Source organism: Gouania willdenowi, chromosome 6, assembly GCF_900634775.1.
Source record: "Gouania willdenowi chromosome 6, fGouWil2.1, whole genome shotgun sequence".
Classification (NCBI taxonomy): domain Eukaryota; kingdom Metazoa; phylum Chordata; class Actinopteri; order Blenniiformes; family Gobiesocidae; genus Gouania; species Gouania willdenowi.
This window is the reverse complement of record NC_041049.1, coordinates 42,710,612-42,735,371: the sequence shown is the minus strand read 5'-3', so window position 1 is coordinate 42,735,371 and position 24,760 is coordinate 42,710,612. Positions and strand designations below refer to the sequence as shown.

At 36.2% G+C, this 24,760-nt stretch overlaps 1 protein-coding gene across 1 annotated transcript in view; it reads left to right on the top strand.

Annotated features, from left to right (window-relative positions):
* shank3a (SH3 and multiple ankyrin repeat domains 3a) overlaps window positions 1-24,760 on the top strand; it is a 245,538-nt gene that overhangs the window by 107,194 nt on the left and 113,584 nt on the right. Inside the window, 3 exon segments of the mRNA XM_028449494.1 lie at window positions 15,472-15,580; window positions 17,767-17,918; window positions 20,793-20,960. Coding sequence (XP_028305295.1) covers window positions 15,472-15,580; window positions 17,767-17,918; window positions 20,793-20,960 — 429 coding nt within the window.

The window sequence follows — 24,760 nt, the reverse complement described above, 5'->3', positions numbered from 1 at the left end:
GAATGACAAAAGTTGTGAATTTGTATTTCATCAAGTTGAAGTGAATGAGGTGGAGTGCTTGCTCCGATCTCTCCCTTATAGTAAATTAGCTGGACTAGATAACCTGGACAGTAAACTTATGAGAATGACTGCTGGTGTTATAGCATCTCCTGTCTGTCACATTTTTAATAGATGTTTGCATTCGGGCCTATGTCCAAGGACCTGGAAGGAGGCTAAAGTTATTCCTCTACCTAAGGATACTAAATGTGCTTTTGACGAGGTGAACTCTAGACCTATAAGTATTCTACCTGTTTTGAGCAAAATCATGGAAAAATTGGTGTATGCACAAGTTCAAGATTATTTTGTTACTAACAAGCTTTTATCAAACTCACAACATGCCTACAGAGCTGCCCACTCTACCTCTACTGCAATGATACAAATGACTGATGATTGGCTAAAAGCCATTGATAATTCTATGATGGTGGGTGCTGTGTTTTTGGATTTTAGTGCTGCTTTTGATGTTCTTGAAAATTCTTTACTGGTTGAGAAACTTAAATGTTATGGTTTTAATTATTCAGCATTAAAGTGGATCAAAAGCTACCTGTCCTCCAGATCACAGAAGGTTTATGTGAATGACAGCCTGTCCAGTAGCAGAAGTCTGGACTGTGGAGTTCCACAGGGTAGCTGCTTAGGACCCTTACTCTTCTCAATCTTTACGAATGATCTATCTTGGGCTACAAAAGTGGCTAAAACTGTTCTCTATGCAGATGATTCGACATTGTATTATGCTGCACCGTCATGCAATATATTAAACGAGGTCTTGAGCAGAGAACTAAAAATTGTGCATGACTGGGTTTTATGTAATAGACTTGCTCTCAACATTTCCAAGACTAAATGCATGGTGCTTGGTACAAGGCGCAGGTTATCCACAAGCCCAAAGCTTGAGTTATACTTTCGGTAGTTCAACAAGTTGAAAGTACTAAACTCCTTGGCGTAATGGTGGACTGCTCTCTGTCTTGGTGTAACCACATTAATTATATTGTTTTGAAAATGGGAAGAGCAATTGGTATTGCGAGGAAATGTTGCTCTTTTGTGACTCGTCCCCTTTTATGTCAAATAGCTCAAAGCTTAGTCTTATGTCATCTGGACTATTGCTCTACGGTGTGGTCATCTACTGTCATTGGTGAACTCAGGAAGCTCCAGGTTGTCCAGAACAGGGTAGCACGGTTAGTACTGGGTTGCCCACTAAGATATAATGTGATCCATATGCATGCCTGCCTCTCATGGCTTACTGTTGCCAATAGGTTGTCTTTTAATACACTTATGCTGTTCAAGTCAGTCATGAGCAGTAAATCTCCGGTTTCTATACATACACAAATAGTTTTTAGTAATACTGTTCATGAACACAACACTAGAGCTTCCAGTAATGGGCAGCTTGCTTTACCTTGCCCAAAAACCAATGCTTTAAAGAGATCTTTTATTTACAGGTCATTGTCACTTTGGAATAACCTGCCTCCAAGCCTCTGCTGCATTGACAGTAAATTTACTTTTAAAAAGAATCTAAAACTCCATTTGATACTGTGAGATGATTTGTATTATTAGCTATGTTTTATCCTTGCAAATGTAATGTATTGTAATATGTATGATTTTGTGAGTGAGTAATGCCATTTTAATCAAATTTTTTTGCCATTTTAATCAAATTTTGTATTTGTAAATGGTTTCTGTTGCATGTTTGCTATTTGGATCCCAGGAAGACTAGCTGGTTGCCATGGCACTAGCTAATGGGGATCCCCTAATAAACAAATAAACACACTTAAAGAAATGTCCCCATATAGTATACATCTGGGTATTTCTCACTCAATCTTTCCATACTATCTAATGTGAACGCACTACGTACTCATTTTGACATCAGACGTAGTAGAAGTAGTACGTTAGTATGTGATTTCAAAGACAGTCAAACTCAAAAGTTTTGTCAGTAGCACAATGGTTAGTCTCTGAAAATCTGGAAAAAAGTGATTGAAAAAAGCATACGTGAGTTTTATGGATCAAATTAACACATGTTGATATTCTACTCATTTAAAATGTTTTCAGAACTTTCAAAGGTGGAGAATCAACAGAGATATTTAGCCTCAGTGTGCTTCAGGTTTTTGTCATTGTAAGTTCCAAATGCATCTTGGGAAACGTGGAAGTATACTTCAGTGGGAACACTCATCATCCTAATCATTCTTAAAGTTTATAGTAGAGAGTATTTACTCATTGAGTTTGTTGTGTACTAGTACAGTGCCCATCGTTAGTATGTATTCATATAGTGGGGGCTTAAGTACAGTTGTCAATTATGGTCAAATGAGTGTGTTTGAAAGTTGGATGTACAAAGAGGTGTACATACTCTATAAAGGGGTTTATTTGCGGGTGCAAAGTAAAATAGCATTTGCGACATGCGCATGATAAATGTGTTTGTTTTTTTCGCTCATTTATATATATATTTTTTGTTTGGTGTATTTTTCTGTAATGTATGTTTTTGGAGTCATGTGTATTTTTGTATTTTTCGGTTGTCTTTTTGTGCATTTTTTGTATAATTATTGTTTTCTGTTGCCATTGTAGTGTGATTCTGGAATCATTGTGTGTATTTTTTGTATAAATATTTAGTTTTGTGTATTTTGAGTCATTTTCATATTTTTGTTGTCGTTTGGTGTATTTTTCTGTAATATATATATTTATGGAGTCATTTTGTGTGTTTTTGGAGCCTTTTTGTATATTTTTGTGCATTTCTGTTGTCGTTTTGTAAACTTTTTGTATAAACACGTTTATTTTTTTTTTTGTCTTATTTAGGATATTTTTTATTTTAAATACCTTATGCGTGGGGATGGCGTGTATTGAGGTGTGTATGTGTGTGTGAGTGTGAGACTTGCCACCTATCCTGGTTACTGTGTGGGACTCTCTCCATCTCCTCCGTGGGTTCTCTTTCACGCACACGCACGTGTATCAGCCACGGGCATGCACATACTGTACTTGGTTGTTGAAATGTGTGTGTAGATAAATAAGAAACTACGGACCCGCGGGAACTATTTGAAACATCCGGGAACTCTTCCGTTGTCGCAACTCTCTCTCTAAACGGTTCACAGCAAATCCAGCATGCCCAAATTAACACTGTTAGATTTGATTTCAACACTTTTAAAGTGTCTATATGGGTCCACACCAGAGAGTGTTAATTTAACTCTTTTTGGAGAGTTGGTACCTTAACTCTAATTAAGTGTCAAATACTAAATCTAAATAATTTAACACTTAGTAACAGTAACTCAGTGTGAGAGTCTAACTATTAACTCTCCAAGAGTTTTTTTTCTTTTAACTACATAAGAGTTATTTGTAAATTATACTAAAAAAAGGTATAAATTTAGTTTTTAACTTTTAGAAATTCCTTGGGAAATAAACATTTAAGAGGCAATTATTTTCTGAAATACATTTATTTCAAAACATGCATCACAATTAGAAAACAATTTCTAAAACATGTAACAATGTAGAACAATGTACATGCTCTCACTTTCATTAGAATATTGCTTATCAAAGGGTCTGACATGTGAGCCTGGTCAATGCAAACAACAGCATTTTCATTATTATTTTTTTTATTTCAATACATTATGCATGGAAGTGTTGATCAGGATCAGTACACCCTCTGTGAAGAGATGAGACTGAAAGCTGAATTTCTCCATAACTGAAAGAAATTAAGAGAATTGAAATATCATAAACTATTAAAACCACCAATTCAAGTTGTTCACTCACAGATAATTAGCCTATACCAATTTAAATTGCACATAAATACAAACCCTCTTGAAGAAACTGGAGGAAATGGAAGCATTCATCACTTTGTGGAACTTTAATGTACGTCTGCACTCCCCCATATTCCACCTTTGCGTCTCCTGCGTGGAGATTAAACCAGAAGTTGTGTAAGCCCAAGTATTTTACAAGAAGACAATTGTAGATATTGTCCATCTTTAGAGGCAATTTTATACTCAAAAGTAAGTAAGTAAATAACATTTATTTAAATAGCGCTTTTCGCAGATAAAAATCACAAAGTGCTTAACAACAACAGAGAACAGTTGTTTGTTAAAATTGTGCTCTCTTAATCAACGCACACAGACAATAGTTAGTGCCGAAATAAATACAAAACCTTTTTTTATTTTTACCTAAACCGTGTGCACAAAGATCTGAAGAGATCTAAATGTTAACGTAGAACCCAATCAGAACATCTGTCTTCAAGTCGTGGCATAACTGTATGTCAACCTTTCATGATCTGAAAATTGCTTTAGGTGTACAGTAGTCCCTCGCTGTTTGGCGGATTTTTTTACAGTGCAATTTTGGATGCATTTTTTTACAGTGTATGAACGTGCATTGTGTTCTGCATCCTGATTGGCTAATGCTGCTTTCACCCACCAGCGACACATCCAATTCGCTGAGTTTCACTGTCTGCTGTAGTGAGGAGCTGTGCTCCTTTTTCTCCTCTCATAAACATAAACCACCAGTGAAAAAAGCTGGTATGATTAGCGGCTAATGCTATCCTAGCTCAGTGCTACAGAGAGAACTTTTACCTGCTACTACCACCTCCTCGCTGATTCTCCTTTACCAGGGATCTGCAACCTTTACTTTCAAAGGAGCCATTTTGCCTCATCTCACCTGGATTAAAGTCTTCCTGGAGCCGGAAAAATACCTTCTCAATGAAGACAATACAGTTAAAATGACATAGAATAATGTTTGATTTCATGATTTGATTTTTATTGATCATGTAAATGGCAACTTAAAAACAGATTAAAATAAAATGAAATAAATTAACATCAAGAAATAACAACTAAACAATATCTTGCATCTTCAAATTCTTACACATCTCAGTTTACATGAACACAATGTTATATAAAGAAGATTATTTTTAGTTAATGTATTTAAAAGGCTACAAAAAGTAACTTGAAGTTTGATAACACATGATCATGTGATCAACACATGCTAGTTTCTTATTTCTTGCCACACATAAAACATGCATATTTAACCTGTACATTGGTGGTTAAATGAATCTGTTCCCACACAATTAAAATCTATATTTTCTTCCAGAATAGTGTTTTTGTTGGTTTAGTTATTTTACCAGGGATTTAAAACTTATGGTTAGTCACAGGTGCAGGAAAGTCGATGGTCTGTAGATGTTGCAGGAGGTGAAGTAGGAAGGTGCTGAGTCATTGCACAATGTGATTTATTTTTAGGTTAACAAATTGTTATATCTTGATTTTATTTGTCATTAATCAATAACAGCCTCTGTAGGAAAATAACAACTCTTTATTTCAATAGTTTTTTTTTTTTAAAGCTATAGGGAGCCATTGCAAAAGAGTCAAAGGGCCACATGAGGCTCCAGAGCCGCAGGTTGCAGACCCCTGTCCTCTACACATAATCCTTCCTAGTCCTGTCCTGGTTATAAAGGGTGTGTCATACGGCTCCATGTGGTCACACACAGCTTCTACTCCATGGTTGAATGGGTGAACAGACCGGTGTCCATGTTGACGTGACGTCATCGTCAACAAAGACTCTGAATTCTGCATCAATGTCTGATCATTAACAGTGTGACTCTGTAGTGCTGTATGTTTGAAAACAGGTTTATGTTTTAAAATCTAGATGTTTTGAACTGTGAGAGTGTTTAAACAAGAGAGAAATGTGGTTTTACAGCCTTAAAACATGTATAAAAATAGTAAAAAATAAAGCTGACTACTTCACGGATTTCGCCTATTGCAGGTTATTTTTAGAACGTAACCCCCGCGATAAACGAGGAACTACTGTATTTAAGTTAGCCAAAAATGTGAATGTTCACCTGCACGGTTTTTTAAAATTATAGTGTTGCCTGCAAACAATGAACTTTGGCGTGCCAAACCAGACTTATATGCCATATCACCGAGCAATGTGGCTAATGCCTATTTCACAGGTTGGTCTCAGCCCAAAATAATAATGACAAATAAAAACATCTCAAATTAAAATGACTTACCAAGAAAACACCTCAGTCACGTGGAAAGCAAATTGTTCTGAATGGTCGCTCCGGTGAGAACCTGTGATGCTGGGGGCGGAGTCAGTGAATTTACTCTTTTAGTGTTATAGCCACTGTGTGAGTTTAGAGTTAAAAAATCAAGAGTTATTGTTTCCATTGTAACACCTTCAGATTTGATATAGAAACACTTAGTTTTAACACTTGATTTTAACTACTAATATTATACACCCCAGAGTTACATAAAAATAATGTGACTATTAGAGTACAATTAACTTTTGTACAAAGTCTACCAACACCAAAAATGTAACACTTGTGAATTTGCTGTGTTCTGTGTGCATTCAGCATGTACATCCAAGGTGCGCATTTGGTTACCGTATATAGCACGTGGTGTAAAAATCAGCGTTTATCAGTGAGAAATTTGCTGTTTGCTTTCAACACAGCTGCGGCCATTGTCCACCAATAACTTCCGGTTCCCGTCCGTTTGGTCTAAACAGCGAACGGTCAAACAACATGAAAATAAACGTTTTGAAATGTAATCGCCAAATAAGGAACAGTCAAAAATTATGTTTCCTCAAAAGAAAACTCCACAGGGGCTCAAAACTTGTGAAACAGCCTTCAGACTATTTTCCTGTCTTTCGCTCGTTTGCTTGCACGCAGGTATGGTCCTGGTCTTCAGCAAGCGATTGGCTCTGGCCGCACACGTGACTCTAACTGGTTACTGTTATTGGCTCTGGCATGCACCGGAGCAGAGCTGTGCAGTGAAATAATTATAGATGGTGCACTAGCGCCCCCTCACACTGAGGTCAAAAGCTAAATAGGTTTCACTTCTTGGGCGAACTTGAATATGCTGTCCGGGCGAAATAAAACAAAATAAACATTTTGAAAACATCAAATTACTCCAAAATAACGCATGCACACACTCGGGGTATGTCAAAGCCGTAGACAAAGTTTCAGGTTAAACAGACACTGTGTCGGGAAGATATACGCTCCACACACGCACACACACACACACACACATGCACGCATGCACGCACACAGAACTTTCTTGCTTTTATAGATAGATAGTACAGTGTGTGACATTTCAAACACAGCGTTGCTCAATGGCTGATCAATCTGGGAGAAGAAGGATGTTTGTTGGCGAGTTGGCTCGTTCAGATTTCTTTGTGTCGTTTTTGTAAAAAAGCTCTGAAATGTACACTAAGTATGTCCGAGGTGTAACTTTCCCAACGCACAGACCAGCGTACATGTACAGGGTTAGCAAATAAAAAAATGAACAGCATGTCGGAAGAATCAGGACAACACTAAATCACTGCTAAAGTTGTATACAAAACAAACATAAACATAGAATTCTAAAATTGATAATTTAATATTTTCTAGCATGTATTGCAGTGCTGTGGACTCAATTCTTGATGTAGGGCCCTATAAAATTGTTTTGGTTTTTTTTAATTTCGTGTTTTTCACATACATTTTTTAAAATATTTCAAATATTTGTTTTATTTTTTTTTAAGAACATTTTGAGTTTCAATGCCTGTGAGGAAACAACATAAATAATAAAAAAAGAAAACATAAATAAACAAAAGTATGTCAGAATTTTTTTAATTTAATATCATGTGTAATCTCCAATTAAAAGGTAGATATACAGTAAGTTGTAATGACATGGATTATTGTGACTACTCCTTTTTCATTATTTATTATCATATGTCATATAAAGATGCATGAGAGCAGCATTAATGTCACCCAATTTCCCAATAGTTATTATTGATCGATTCCTTGATTCCTTCTGCAATTCTGTTAACGTGGACATTTTTAGGGCCTTATTAATGTAAACATGAATATTTGTATTACTTCACCAAGTTAGAATTACTTTCTACTTTTTACAGCATTAGATATTTTAGAATCTTTTCCATATTCAAGTAAAATTGGTGTGAAATATCCTTTACCAAATCAAATATTGAATTGAATATCGAATCAAATGGAAGTCTGGAGTCTTTTTGTGCAGCTGTGGGATTTTTCTGCATTGCTCCAATCTAAGAAGGATAAGCAGGTATAGATGATGAGAGGTATAGTTGGACTATTGTGAGGAAGACTTTGAAATGAAAAGCTTTTTCTGGGCTGTGCACCAGCAACATGTTTGTGTGAATGTGAGTTACAGGTGTACAGAGATAGCAGGAGATACCCTAAGAACATCAATCATTGCGGAGACTTATGAATCGTTCCCCTGTTCAACAAGCAATAAAACCCACATCAGATCCACTGATTACTACTGACTCATCCCAGGTCTCTTCAAGGCTTCATCTGTGCCAACACGCACGACCAAACATGCACTTATTCACTGACAAACAGATCCTCAGTGCTCATCTCACTAGTGTGTACATTGACTGCCAGAGCTGTCTTTGTATCTCATCACCATAACAACTGCCTGCAGTGTGTTCAGAGAAAAACCAAAAAAAAAAAAGTGTAATTCTCTCGCTTAGTTTGACTTGGAGATGAGAGTGTGGCGCTCAACAGCTTCTCACTGCTTGTCAGTGCGGCTCGTGTGGGAACCAGAAACAGGCTCGTAAAGGCAAACGTCTCAGTGTGAAAAGGGAAAGGGTGTGTGATGCTGTGAAGGATGGAGGACACAAAGCATATGTGAGCGCACATGGTAAGCGAGCTGCTGCTTTAGTGTTCTGCATGTTTTAAAATGTGATAACAATCTGCTAACAGACAGATACACTTTGTTTATGCATGCCAGGAGCGATGTTCACATGTGGATGTTATGTAATGACTGAGAGGAAAGAGAAAGTAATGTTTGCACTCCCTGATTCCTAAGATCTTTACTCTTTATGTTCATCCTGTGCTGGAAAGTGGTGGAGTAAACCACTAAGTATTGGGCTGTACCTATAGAACTATTTTACCTCCGATATAATACCAATATTGTAGCCTTGAGAACTGTCCGATACAAATATTGCTCATACACAATATCAGTCGATTGGCACCGGCAGACCCCCGCGACCCTGAACAGGAATAAGTGGGTCTGAAAATGAATGAATGAATGAACAATATCAGTCAGAATCATACCTACTTTATTGACTTATTTTGTAATGTGGAATGTTAGAAGAGGCTTGATCATGTGGTATTAGTCAAACAGAAAACAATAGTCGAACTCTATTTAGACATTTTCAACTTGAAAAAAAGAACATTCTTCAATTGAATAACATAAATTAAAAAAATATAAATGAAGTACAAATTAATTATTAGTTAAACTTCAACATAGAAATATTCTACAATTAAAGAGAATAAAGGAAAATAGATTAAAAGACACTAAAAAAATAAATTGTGCTTGTATTTGATATCTCAGATGCAGGCAGACATAATCCAATAATCTTATTTTTTATGGCAACAATACGGAAGAGTATTAGGGCCACAGACAGAAAAAGAAAAAATTGGAGGCAAAAAAAAAGCACCATGCACTTCACAGAAAAAGTCAAGATTTTTCTTTCAGAAAAAAAGTCGAAAATCAATGTCGATGTTTTTAGGGACATTGAATAAGAAAAAAATATTTGAGGTAAAAAAAAAAAAAATATAAAAAAAATCATGCACTCGATGTCAACTTTTTTTTCATTATGCTCACCACTTTTGCAAAATGCCTGCCAGGCAGTTTGAGGAACTGGTAAATTATTTAGAATAGTTACAGATGACTGTTACTTCAAAGTGCAAAAACTGCGACTCTGCTTACGTGCTTCCTCGTTAGTATGATGGTCAGAATCCCCGACTGTCACGTGGAAGACCGGGGTTAACATCATTATTACATCACTATTCGTCCTGTGTCTTGGATCACCTTTCTAGGAATTAACATTGTTTTAGTCTGATTCAGTCTGTCGTGTTAATTATGTTTTTGCAAATGCAATTTAAAAATCTGCAAAATGGTGACTTGTACCTGCAAGCTGACTGTATAAAAATGGAGAAGATTTAGGATGTCCAATTGTGTCCTGGTTTACAAAATCTTTAATGGATATGATAATGGTAATAGATTAACAGTTCCTCAAACAGGCATTTTTAACAAACATTCAGCACAATGAAAAAAATAAATAAAAAAGTTGACATCGATGAATGAATGAATTTTCTTTATTTTTTCCCTCCGACATTTTTTTTCTTCAGTGGCCCTAAAAAATCTCGACATTGATTTCCGTCTTTTTTTTTTTTTTTTTTTTTTACCTCCGAAAAAAAATCTCTAATTTGATTTTCGGCTTCTTTTCTGAAGTGCGTGAGGTTTTTGTTTTTTATAGCCTCCAAATAATTTTTTCTTCTGTGGCCCTAATAATAATTTTGTATATCAGACTGATATCCAATATTAATATTGAATCGGGACAGCCTTACTTTAGAACTCATTTTCAGTATCTATTCATGTACTTTACTTGAATATTATTTTGGGGGATATTCAGTACTTTAACTCCTCTACATTTGAAAGACAAATATTGTAGTTTTGACTGCACTACTTTTCTATAGACCCCCATCATTACTCATTATAATTCTCTACTGTCAGCTCACATTTTTTAATCGCTTTATTTCTAATACAAAATAGTTTTTGAAGGTTTTTGAAACAAAAAAGTGTTTAAATGTGTTAATATGTTTGTTCTGCAAACCGCGCACAATCCTGAGAAATAAGAAAGCAGTTAAATTGCAGTAAATTGGGTCCTTTCTGCGTGTACTGTATTTATTGGTCATCTGGGTCTTAAATCTTAAAAGTAAAATAAATCAGCCAATTATGATAATGAAAATGACCTAAAAGACTGTAAGCAATTTATTCAGTAATGTTTTTTTTTTGTTGCTACTTTTACTTGTATTGAAGTTTTGATGAAGTAATGAAGTTGAGTACTTTGTTCACCTCTGGTGCTGGAGAAGGCTTCTGGATGCTTCTGATTATTTAGTTTGTACAAAATGAATCTGAATCATTATGCTCTTTTCAAAGATTAGTCTTCCTTAGAAGTTTTTATTATTATTTGTATTCTTTGTCTGCACAGTGGACACACAGTAGCACAATAGTCTATCAAGGTGCCGCGAGACTTGTGGAGAAGTTTCTTTAATCTCCCCATGCCATCATCATATGGTTTATTTTATCCTTCCTTGTCTGCTTGTATCTTCATAGACATCATAAAGGCCATTAAATTATTATGAGATTACTGCACTTTGTTCTGGTCGCCAAAGGTTTTCATATTTTAGTGATAAAAGGTGCCCATCACCAACCCTCCAGACAGGCCAACTAGACTTAATCTTTATGCTTTTTTACAGTTTGCAATTTGCCATGCTCGTGAAAACGGAAGGAGAAAATGGGATTTAAATTCTGAAAAGAAAAATTAATCCAACCCGGGGTTTTTTTGTTCCAATATCAAGCATTTACATGCTTTTTTCACCTGAAGAATATGCATTTTAATAATGTTTACTCGCCCCAAAAAGGATGTTGGCAATGATGACCATCTGGTTAAATCTTCTTTAATTTTACAGATGAAAGGTGCATAGTTAGCCTGAAATATGTCCTTTAGGTCTGCTGTCAGGTTGATTCCCAAGTATTTGAGCACCCCTTTAGCAATGAAATGAAAATGTTGCAATTCCACAGGTGCGATGTTAAAAGGCAAGACAACAGATTTATTAAAATTTATTTTATATCCTGATAAACTACTAAATTCAGTAGTAGAAGACTGCTTCAACTGATTCCTGTGGGTTTGAAAGATATAAAAGAATGTTGTCCGCAAATAAAGAAATGGTGTGGGTATTCCCAAATGCAGGAATCCCCTTAATTTTGGTGTTAGATCTTAATATTTGAGCTAAGGGTTCAAGAAATAAAATAAATAATAGAGGCAAAAGGGGACACCCTTGTCTACATCCTCGTTGAACTGGAAATCTCTCGGAAAGGAAACCATTGGCGTTAACTTGGCTGTTGGTTGTGAATGTAATATCTTAATTGCATCAATGAATTTTGATCCAAAACAAAATTCCTCAAGCACACAAAAAAGAAATTTCCTCTCCACACGATCAAGATCCTTAGCCGCGTCCAATGAAAAAATTAAAGCGGGATCTTTGCCATTGTTAAATTGATTAATAATATTCAGAGCCCATCTTACATTATCAGATTCATATCCTGCCTGGTCTTGGTGAATCATTTTAGGAAGAATTTTTTCCAATCGTAGTGTAAATGCTTTAGCCACTATTTTATAATCAGCATTGAGTAAGCTGAAAGGCCTATAAGAGGTGCATTCAAGATGGTCTTTTCCTTTCTTTAATAAAAGAGAAATAGATGCACTATTCCATGACTGTGGAATCATTCCTGACCATATTGTTAACCGCACCCATGAATATAGGTTTAATCACAGACCAAATTTTTTGTAAAAATCGATGGAAATGCCGTCCAAACCAGGACTTTTTCCATTGGGTAATGCATTGATAGCAGCCCAAATATCGTCAGGAGTGAAATCAGCATTAAGCATGGATACATCTTCCTCTGAAGTGCGGGCAAACCTATGTTTTTCAGGTAACTTATAACATCAGTATTTGTCATTGTTGATGAGTATAGGGACTTATAAAACAGTTTAAAGGTATTAATAGTTTTGAAATCTTGAGAAATCTTTGAATCAGCTGTTAATCATATTAATAGACTAATCATTAATTTGCCTTTTTAGTTGATGGGAAAGATGGCGATTTGCCTTATTGCCATGTTCATAATGTTTTTGTTTTGTTAAAAGTAATTGCTTTTGAATTTCTTTGGTATGATCCAGATTTAATAAAGATTTTGCAGCTGACAAAGCCTTTAAGTTAGAAAATGTGGGAGCCCGTTTATGTTCTTGTTCCAAACGATAGACCTCTTTTTCAAGACCTCTCTATATGCATGTAAGGTTTTTTTTTTATGGGAAGAGTAAGAAATAATATAGCCACGGAGAGTAGCCTTCGCGGCATCCCAAATAATTGAAGGTGAGACTAGACAATTCTTATTATCTTCACAAAAATCTGTTATTCTACTTTGCAAAAAGGAGGTAAATGCCTCACTATGTAGCAACGAAATATTAAATTTTCATTGTGGAGTTTTTGAAATATTTAAAAGTAAATCAATTTTTAAATGCAATAAGGCACGATCAGATAAAACAATTGTATCTGTCTGGCATGTATGGACGGCTTGTAGTGATTGTTGAGGGATAAAAACATAATCTAGTCTCGAGTAGGAGTGATGTGGATGTGAGTAAAAAGTATAGTCCTTTACATTTGGGTTGAAAAACCGCCAGACGTCTGTTAAATTGGTTTCTTTAGTCAACTTTAACAGAACTTTTGATGCCTATGGGTTGGAGATTGCTGCAGAGGAAGATTTGTCAATAGTAGCATCCATTATACAGTTCCCCAGCCAAGATACCAAAATCTTTACACTGTTGGTGAAATAATAAAATTATCTGGGATATAAATTTAGGTGTATCTATATTAAGGGCATAGACATTTAGTAAAGTTACATGTTTATTTGAAATGAACCCAGTAATAAGAGTGAATCTGCCTTCGGATTCTTTTTCTTCATATTCTAAAATATGAATCAAGATGGCTGTGCCCCTTTTGGCTTGACATTATGATGAAAAAAAAGATATTACCCACCCAGTCAGTCCATAGTTTTATATGTTCTACATCTGATGAATCAGCGTCACATTTTGACTTCTTTAGCTGGGTCAAAATCTTTTTGTGTTTCATTACATTACCAATTCCTTGTACATTCCATGTTGCTATTTTAAGTTCCCTAATCATAATTTGTATAGTAATAGAGTATGATGGAAATGAACAACCATAACAAAAAACAAGCAGCATCGTAAACTCCCAGTCCCCAAACCAAACCCGCCCATAAACCCATCGCCCTCAAAACCCCAAGTGACATTGCCCAGTGAACACCTCGCCACCAGCGCTCCAGACTAAATGGGCAGAAAAGAAAAAAAAAACGATAGCTACTCTATCTAGGGTTGTATTATTAGCCTGTAAGGCATCATGCATCCAGAGTGTTCAGGCACTTTCTAAGGTTTATCACTCACGCTTTAATAGTGTGTGCCAGTAACCGTCCAGTTGTCTCGAGAGTAGCTTTTTTCTGTCTTATTTCTCCAAGTGATCCGTCATCCAGATGGAGTCTCTAACTTGAGACTGCAAAAACTCTACTGCAGAGTCAGGTGAATCAAACAGTCGTATTTTTCCCTCGTAGAAACATCTCAGCCGGTCAGGATAGGCAAAACCCCGTTACACGTTGTAAGTAATCATTATCTTTCTCGCAGAATCAAATTCACGTCGTCGTAAAACATCCGCTGGAACATCGGGGTAAAACCGCAGTGTAGATCCCTCTTACTAGATAAGCTTTCTGCTTATAGCAGCTTTGATAACCGCATCTCTCTGAGAAGAACGGGAGAAGCGCACAAATACAGTCTTACCAGTTGAGTCTGTATTGGCACCATGACGTCTCCGGGAAAATTCAATATCCAGTACAGGATAATCCGGTGGTTGCTGTTCAAGTCTTGGAAGTCGGGATTGCAGAAACCATGGGAGGGGCGTATCCTTTTCCACTTTGTCTGGAAAGTTGACAATCTTCATGTTTCTCCTCCGTTGGTCATTTTCTAAGATGTCAACCTTTTGCTTCAGAAGCTCCACAGTTTTCTCAAGTGATTTCAATGTTGAGTCATGCTCAAAGGTTTGATCCTCCATAGTAGATATTCGGTTTTCTGCCTCATCGACCCATGTTTCCAAGTTTTTAGCCCTTTCAGAAAGAGAGACGATGGAGCTTTCAACTGTTACTGAAGTTTTTTTAACAGTCAGGCTTCTATCAATAGAGTCCAAGCGATTGCTCATTGTCTCATCCATAGTGTTCACGTTCTTAGCCAGCTCTCTGATTTCGGCAGGATATCCATATTAGTAGCCGCCGGGTTAGAGGCTAGGCTAACCCCGGCGTTGGAGACTGGGCTAGCTGCCTCCGGCTCGTTAGCATCCAGCATGTCTTCCTTTGACGAGCGTCTGTCTTTGAACCGCACTTGGTCTGAGGCGTTGAGGCTCTGGTTTTTTATCCAGATACTTTCCGGATATTTCAGCAAAAGTCACACCCACCAGGCCTCTCAAAACGAAGAAATTTAAAGAAATGCTTAAGGTCTGGAGCGGAAAAAACTTCAAGCTACCATCTTATGTGACGTCACGTGACACGTCACTGCGATTCTCAACTTTTTTTTTTAACACAGCAGTCTCATCGGACTTTCTTGATTTGAGTGTTACTTTACAGGCCACTCATTGCCCGTAGAGCAGCTGATGTGTGCTTTGAACACGGCCCATTTGCTTGGCATGACTGAACAGATCTAAAAGCTTCAAACACAGAGGGAGAAAGCAGTAACTTCAGCTTTAATCTCGTTCCTGCATTATTGAACGTCCCCGACTACACGAGTCTGACATCACCCAATTACAGCTGTGTCTTCTCTACCCCTGTTTCCCTTGTCTCTCTCTATTAGGCGAACCTGAAGAAGTTCATGGAGTATGTGCAGCAGAGGAACACAGAAAAACTCTCAAGGTTCCTAGAAAAAGGCCTTGATCCAAACTTCCATGATCCAGATACAGGAGGTAAGAATCCTTATCCCTCTTTATTTATTTGTTATTTTCTATAAAAAAAAAAATGTTTTTTCAATTATAGTAGAGTGAGCATATAATGATTTGCAAAAAACAGGACACTTATTATTTATTTATTTATTCAGTTTATTTCCGACATGGTTACATTCACTTTTTTTTTTTTACATTTTTTTTTTTTTTTTTTTTTTTTGTACATGCCGAAAAAGGAGACGAGAGAAGCAGTTTGCTTATCTGGGTCCCGTCCCCTGTTTTACCATCGCAAATTTACATGGGTTTACATGTCTCTGGTCAAACCTTGGCATACTCTAAAATACTCAACGTTTTCTTGAATCTACTGTACCTTGTAATGGCAAAATACATTATAATAAATAAATAAATAAATACAGTAGGTTGTTAATGTCAGTAAGGTTTAGAAATTAATTTCACTCTTTATAACAAAGACTTGAAAAAATCCAAAATCATTGGAGACTCAAGTCAGTTATTTTTATTATGCATTTTAACCACCTGTCTTTGAAACATGTCATATAAACCTTAAAATCTCTCAATCATTAAAATAATGGGAAACATCACCCCCTCATCCACCGCTCTTTGGTCTCTTTCTGTTTTCTTTTTGTGTGATGATTTCGTCATCGCTTATGATTCTGTCATGTGTGGGTATAATAACTGTAATTGTTCTGATCTTTAGTTTCAGCCCTCTAAAAAGGGTAGTCAGGCATCACACAGATTTCACAACTCGGGTTCGTCCTTGTTGGTTCTTACTCAAACTTTATTGACCACAGTTCACAGTAACAGTAAACCACAGTAGACCACAGGTTATACACCTGAAACAGGACAAATCCTTCATCACATTCCACTCATCACACTTATAACCATCTTGGCTGTAAAGAGCAACTCCTTAGCTTTCAGAAACTACTGGAATTTTTCACAAAGAGCAAATATTAGCTGAGTTACTGTCTTTTAAATTAACTTGTTCCCCGAGATGTGTTCAAGGTCCCTGGGAAAACCGGTACATTCAATTAATTTGTAAAATATCCCCAGACAGCCCGGTGTCATGTACTGTGTGCATTGCATTGAGTTTGTACAGTTTATGCACATATATGCACATGCATGCACATGCGCATATATGCACACTACTGGAAAATTAATTTTTGCTAAAAAATAAATAATTAATTTTTGTTTTCAAAGTGAACGGACATATGTTTTATTAGTTTATTGGATTATGTTAGGGTTAGGGTTGTAATCTCAATATGTGACACCGGACAAGACTTAGAAAGACGACAGGTCAGGGTAAAACCAGATGTATGGTCACCCTAAATCAGTCTTGGGTTCAGTTACATTTTTAAATTACAAGTACACCTTCAAATGTCCATTTTCAATTTTAACTCAATTACGATTATGGTGACGGCCATTTTTCCCAATTACAATTAAAATCAGAATTATTCTTTTCCCCCTGAAAGTCAATTACAATTACATTCTCAATTACTAAAGTTCAGTTACTTCGTTTTCCATGAAAATATTGTTATTAATGTTTTTAGTGTAGGCGTCTGAGCCTTTTGTCAGTATACCCCTAGATTTCAATTATTTGATAAGGGGAAAAATGATCCTCAAAAGAACTGACAGATGTATAAACACTTGATATGACACATTATAATAATCAACTACGTATGTGTAAGCCATAGAACTGTAACATGGTTCCCCAGTTTTGCATTTGATTAATTTTTCCGTGACAATTACGAGTATAATTACGTCATAATTGTAATTAACTATCAATTACGCGATTACAATTATAACTGACCCCAACCCTGCTTTAAATTATAGTTTTGACTTTGTCAACTTAGGGACACTCTTCTCTTCTCTCAATTTTTTCTGTAATTTTCATAATTAGCATGTTTGACTTTTCTGAAAGCTTTGTAAAGCTGGATTATTCTCTTGGCTAATCTCCTCTTGCATATGCAGTTGTTTGTCCAGTCGTAAAGCAGATTTCTCTGCTGGGTGACCTGTAGTGTGCCAGCCTGGCTGTGAAGGGAAAAAAAAACATCAGAATGCTTTTGTTAATCTCCAACAGGAAGCTGTCATGGCCAAAAATTTAATTGAAAGAGTCTGAAAATGCAAAAGAAATTGTAGAACTTGAACTGTTGCATCTATGAATGTCTGTATTGGTTGTTTTTTGTATTTCATAGAATGTCCTCTGACGCTGGCAGCACAGCTGGAGGGCTGTGCGGAGCTTATCAAGGTGCTAAAAAGTGGAGGGGCACATCTGGACTACAGAACAAAGGATGGCATCACCGCTCTGCACAAGGCCGTGCGCAGCAAGAACCACACTGCGCTTATCGTGAGTATATCTCATGCATAAGTGCTGCTGACTCATGTCTTTTCTTTCTTCCTTTCAAACCAAGTGCCCCCCCCCATCCCACCCCTGCAGCATCAGAAATGGAGGCAGTGATTGGCAGCAGGTGTTGGACAAATTAAGCTTGAGCCATCGCAAATGATTTGAGGCCAACACGGTCGCTCTGTATCACGGCTTTTCTACTGAATGGCCGTGCACGTGTCTGGTTTATCAGGGAATAACATACAGTATTATCAAAATATATCATACCGTATAGCATATACCAAGTACATGTATAAAATGTAACATAAAATAACATCAGGTTTACTTACATTTACTCCAAAAAAGCACAAGACATCTACAAATATACAAAGAAACCTAATAAAATATACAAAATAACATCACAATTAAACATAAATGACTCGAAAAACCCCAAATGACAACAAAAAGACACAAAAAATGAAAAATATACAAAATTAAAAAAAATACACAAAATGAGGACAAAAATAAACATAATGACAAAACAAATGTAGAAAACAACAAAAATACACAAAAAATACACAATAATAACAGGAAAATAGACAAAACAATAATCAAATTATGAAAAACAACAACAAAAATACATGTAATTACGAATGACACAGTGAACGCTAACCAAAATACATAGAATGGCATGAAGGGTCTGTCCTAAGAAGCTGGGTAAGTCAATTCTGATACCTCTCTGTTAGTCAAAGTCAAAGTCAGCTATATTGTCAAGTCCACTACATGTACAAGACATGTAGAGAATCTAAATTACTCTCTGCCCCACACATTTACCAACACAAAAACCTGACAATGTAGAATATATAAATTATAAAGACAGGACAACAACACAACAAGTATTTACAATATTTACAGTGAGAGTGCAGATATGAATATGAAAATATATATATAAAATATATAAAGTGGCTGGTGTAAACGTGAGTTCAAGAGATATTGTGTGCTGGGGTGGGGGGGTGGGGGTGGGGGGGGGGGAATTCACGGAGGGAGTTGGGACTTCTGACAATTTGAGCGATGAAGCTGTCCCTCAGTCTGCTAGTCCTGGCCTCGACACTCTGCAGCCTCCTCCCAGATGGCAGCAGACTGAAAAGGTTGTGTAGTGGGTGGGTGCTGTTAATGTCCTGGAGGGAAAGGAGAGAGGGACCAACTACCTTCTCAGCTGCTCTCACTATGGATGGACCTGCGGGAAAGGATGCTCTCAATGGTTCCTCTGTAAAAGGTGCACATGATGTGAGCGGGGGCTCTGGCTCTTCTCAGTTTGCGGCTTAAGCTGCAAACTGAGAAACACGTAATCATTATTAAAGAAGTCATTTAGTGATGGTTTAAAACACCCAATAAAGATCTACAAAAGGAAAAATTTGTCAAAAATAATTCTGTTATACTTTATATAACACTTTAATACAGTATTTTAAAAGGGAATTAAACAGAATATCATGGTAAATGTTTTAATATGATTTAAATTCATACAAATGACAGTGACAATTGTCTTATTACATGTTTGATGTGTACCGTATTTATAATTAGATATCACAGTCTCCATGTGTTTAAACCATCAGTAATAATATATAAGGATACGTGTGTATCCACCGCCTCCGTTTACTGCACGGTATAAATGTGTCCATTCATTGATCAGAGATTAATATTGAGAAAGCTGTAGATATACAGGGAGGGAGGGGCTTCAGGGACAGTCACAGAGCAGAGCACTAAGGCTCCCAATGACAAAGATACACTATCGCTTTTTGGGATGTGTGTGCAGTGCACGCACATCTCGTGCACAGCTCACCTGCACCTGCAGCATCTACAGTGTTGGATGTAACATCCAACAGCACCACTGCTTCTCCCGCTGTTCATTTAGAGCTGAGTTCAACAAACTAATCATCAAACACTCACAAGTCTCATAAATTACATATTATTTAATTGTGAGTTACATCATCTCTTTTATTAAACGCTGACAGGTGTTAAAAAACTTATCAAACGCACACGATCAGTGTGTGATCACATGATCAGTCGTTTGCTATGATAAAGTGACTAAATAACACCTCTTTTAACTCTTTACTACTTTTAAAATGTTCAAACCACAGTCTGTCCTTTTTTTTTTTACGTGTCGATCATTTACTTTCACTGCTCAGTAACAGATGACGTCACGTCCTGTTGGCCTCAGCATTGGTTTCTATTGGATTCTCATTCATTGTAAAAGCTGCAGCGCATGCGCCGTCACGTCTCTAATCATTAAATCTGTGATCTCCTGGGTCTTATGAGGACGTGCACTTAAGTTAAACACTGATTGGCTCAGCTGGGGAGCTTAAAGCTGAGAGTTTGATGAAATGGTGAAAGCCAGCGTGGTCACGGACGACTTAGCTGAACCAGGTTTAAACCATAAGCCTGGCTCTACTGAGAACACTTTGATGAAATACCCCCCGGCTGCTTCACATCACTCCTGTAGTTGGTCTCATCACTGTTCTTGATGAGCTCCGCTTAGCCAAACATACTCCATCACAGAGCAGCTATACTACGATATCGACACGTTAACTTAACCCAGGTGATTTCAGCCTTTCAGCTTCGTAGTACAGCCCCAAAATGCCATCAAATAACACACAAAATGACAACAAAAATTACACAAAATGATTACAAATACATAGAACAACAACAAAAACACACAAAAAAAAGAGACAAATATAAAAACATACAAACCCTTTGTTGTTTCCTGTGTAAATGCTTAGATTGGACATTATTCTAAATGCTGACAAGAATGTTGATCATGTGACCCTCAGATCAGATACAATCACATTTTTGTAGCCCATAAAAGTTGAAGGGTCCTTACCTGCTTCTTTACTTCCTCAGACACTGCTGGACCTGGGTGCTTCTCCAGACTACAAAGACAGTCGGGGGTTGACTCCTCTCTACCACAGCTCTATGGTAGGAGGAGATCCGTACTGCTGTGAGCTGCTGCTGCACGACCACGCCCAAGTGGGCTGTGTTGATGAGAACGGCTGGCAGGAAATACACCAGGTATCACACAGAAACACACTGCATAACCTCTTCAAAACAATGAAAGGTTAGGATTTATTTTCCTGTATCAACTGAAAACAAATTTATTTAACTCACTCAGTGCTGTTTGTCATTTCAAATTCTAACGCTCAGTGCCATTGACAAGGAAACTTGTCAATTGCTTATTATCACAGAGATTACTAGAATACACCCTGGTGGAGGTACCTCATCAATATCTATGCTGTAGTGTGATGTAGTGACCAAATGTGCCCTGAAGGTGACAGAAGCGCACCTTTGGATGATAGATTACCATTAGTTTAGGAGGGAGAAACAGCGACGAGGGAGATTATGGCGCCATGAAGTGATATTGTGAAGTATCCAGCAGAACAGAACACAGAACATGTATGGACCTGAGTGGATTATTGATTATGTTGCGACGGTTAAATAAAACCATCAACTAACCTGGCTAAACGGGTCATCTCTGCGTGTCGGGAGGAAGAGGAAGTTACGTCTGTGTGATTGACAGGGGGAGCAGATACAAAATAGCCAGATAGCTAAATAATAATAATAATATTTTTTTACTCTGAAACTGGCGATTTGTGTAAAACTTGCTCTATTCAACTTCTGATTACGGAAGAACTTAACAAGCTACAAACATTTTTTTTTTTTTTTTTTGATGAAAGTAGAGACTTTAATATTTCAGAATCCGGTGTTAGATTTCAGATTGTCATAGTACAAGTTATTCTGTGGGTCTTTAAAAATCAATCAAAATGCTCTTAAACGGCTGGCAGTGAGGGGGTAGAAATTCTGAAAATGGCTGGCACTGTATGAGTTAGTGAAAATGGAATCCAAAGACAGGGAAAAATTCTTCACTACATTAGTACACTCAATTACAGAATATTACACTTAATTACACATCCAGATGATAGATGAGTAACTTCGATCACAGCAAGGGTAACGAAAATGTGATTGTGATCTAATCTGATCAACAGTCATTAGAATGACGACCAATCTGAGCATTAATACAGGAAAGAACAAGAGTTTTTATTGTCTTTTTTTGTTTGTTTTTTGAGTAAATATGTGTTGTGGTTTTATTTACCTTTATTTTTGTGTACTTTTAGTCATCCACTGCCACTTTTGGTGCTTTTTTATGTGCTTTTGTGTATTTTTCTATAATTTTGTAATTTCTGTTGTTTTCATAGTTGTCTCGTGTGGGATCTTTTTTTGTTGTTGTTTGTTTTGTGTATTTTTGTTGTCATTTTAGTACATGTTTCTGTGGTTTTTGTGCCCTTTTAGTAGTCTTAGGTGACATTTAGTTCGTTTTGTGTATATTTCTTGTCATTTTATATATGTTTGTGTATTAATATTGTCCTTTTGTGTATTTATCTATAATTTCATAAGTTTATCTGAGTCATTTTAACTATTTTTTGTTGGTTTTAGTTTATTTTTAGCTTTCTTAGCTTTCTGTTTCCTGCTTGTTTTTTTGGGTTAATTTGTGTATATCTGTTGTCATTTGTTGTGTTTTTGTTGTCGTGTCATATATAAAGAGTTCAGATAATTCAGTTTTCATACATTTTCAGATCTGTATGTCATTTATCTCTTTCAAATAATGAATGCATCGATCTCTGACATACCAACCCCTTCTAAACAGCTGTACCACGTCACTTTTTACAATACAACCATGATGACCCATCGCACACTATCGTCTCACATCATCTTTATACTGTGATAGTAGAGGGGCACAGCAGGTTGTGAGATAAAGTGCAAACCTTCAGTTCACAGATAAAGTTGCTTCTACCGTTTCCTAAATACTCACCACATTCTGTATCAGGAAAAAAACAGCTATCCCACGATCAAAGGCTCTTAAATACATAAATCACCTGCTTTACTTATCTGTTTGAACTTTAGCAAGACATGGCACTCATCTACATGCTGAAATACTTCAAATTAAAGCTTACTGACTGAAATCTAAAATGGCAAAGAGCTATAAAGTAAGTTTAGTATTTGGTCGTGTTTTACATGAGCCAACTTTTTCTTTTTTTTTTAACTTGTTCTCATAGTTGCATCATACTAATTGGTATTATAGGTTGTGTTGTATTATTGAGTGAAGGATGTAACCTACATGTACCCATACCATCGCTGAAGCTTCCAATAATTGAGAGTGTTTTCAAACTGGGGTGCGTAATATTCAGAGAAGATCTGGTAATTTTTTTCATGGGTGTAACCCACATACATACCACACAAATGCATGTTTCTTTGTAATTTGGCACCATTTAAAGGGGAAATACAAGTTTTGTTTAAACACACATGTCCTTTTCATTTTTAGATGTGTAAACTGATTTCTGAGTATTAGTTTCCTAATATGTAACTTCAGTATAAAACTTCAGTATAAAACTCCACTTGAGATGAGCTTTTCATAAATGTGAGCATCAAACTTGTACGATAAATATTTGTAGAGATATGGAAAATTTTGGTTTTTGACCCTTGACCTTGACATAAGAACTCCTACGATTATTATTATTTGGCAATTTGTATTATTTAATATTAATAATAATACATTATTATTATTATTATTATTATTATTATTATTATTATTATTATTATTATTATTATTATTATTATTATTATTGTTAGAAGAAGAAGAACTGTAAATTCCTTCTCTCACCAAACCTTAATTTACTTGTTATTTATTTATTTATTGACTTATTGACTTCTTTTTGGTACAGAATCTTTGTTTTTGCATTAATTGTGTGTTGCAGATGGTCAGTTCCAGAGCCAGAGGCTAATTTTTGACAGGCTTCTTCCACTCTCTTACCTTTAATGACTCTACTATATGTTAGTTTGGCTTCACTTTCATTGCACTTTCTTTCAGTTTCTTTCAGTCTGGTTCAGTTCTTGCTCAATAGGGTTTTCATTTTGTGAAGTGACGATAAATAAGTACCATTAATTGTCCCTGTTTAGTATTGGCCTGTGCTGCATTGTTCACTGAGTCACTGTGCTTGTATTATAACCATGTTTAGATGACAGTGGATGGACCAGTGGACTTTAAACAGTGATAAGGAAGCAGTCAGAGAGTAGCCTGAAGGCAGCAGCAGAGGAACATGCCTATAAGTGCAGGTTTCCTGGCCTTTGGTTGAGCTTTAAAATGTGTTTGCCGTCGCTGTAATGGCTCATTTAATTTCATTCACTCTGAAGTGATTAGAAAAGAGCACATATATAAAAGCTGGGGTTTTCTACTGCTGGCTCCAGTTCTAATAGGAAACTCTGATTTAATTTGAAACATCTTTTTGCAGACCTATAACTTTTTCACCAATATAAAACTCACACAGCCTCAAATGAAAGGGCCAGATCAGCACTAGCTAATTAAGCTCTGGGATGATTGGTTAGTTTAATGATTCTGTTCATGGCTAAAAACAGCAAAAAAACAAAACAAAAAAAAAGTAAATGAATTCTCAGGTTGGTAGAAAATGTGACTATTCTTCTTCAAAACTCATAGAAAATAAATTGTGCAATAACATATTTTAGAACAATTGTGTCAAGAAACAATTATTTTCATATTTTTCATAATCAATATTCAGCAAATCATACAAAATGACTCAAAAAACATACAGAATTATTTTTAAAAACTAAAAAAGACAACAAAAATACATAAATTTGTTCCAAAATCACACAAAAACTATTATGATTGTTCACAAAAAACATAAAAATATACAAAATAACAACAACAAAAAATACACTCCCAAAACACAAAACAAAAATACACATAATGACAGAAAAAATACAGAATGACAGAAAAACAAAAACAAAAAATACACAAATAT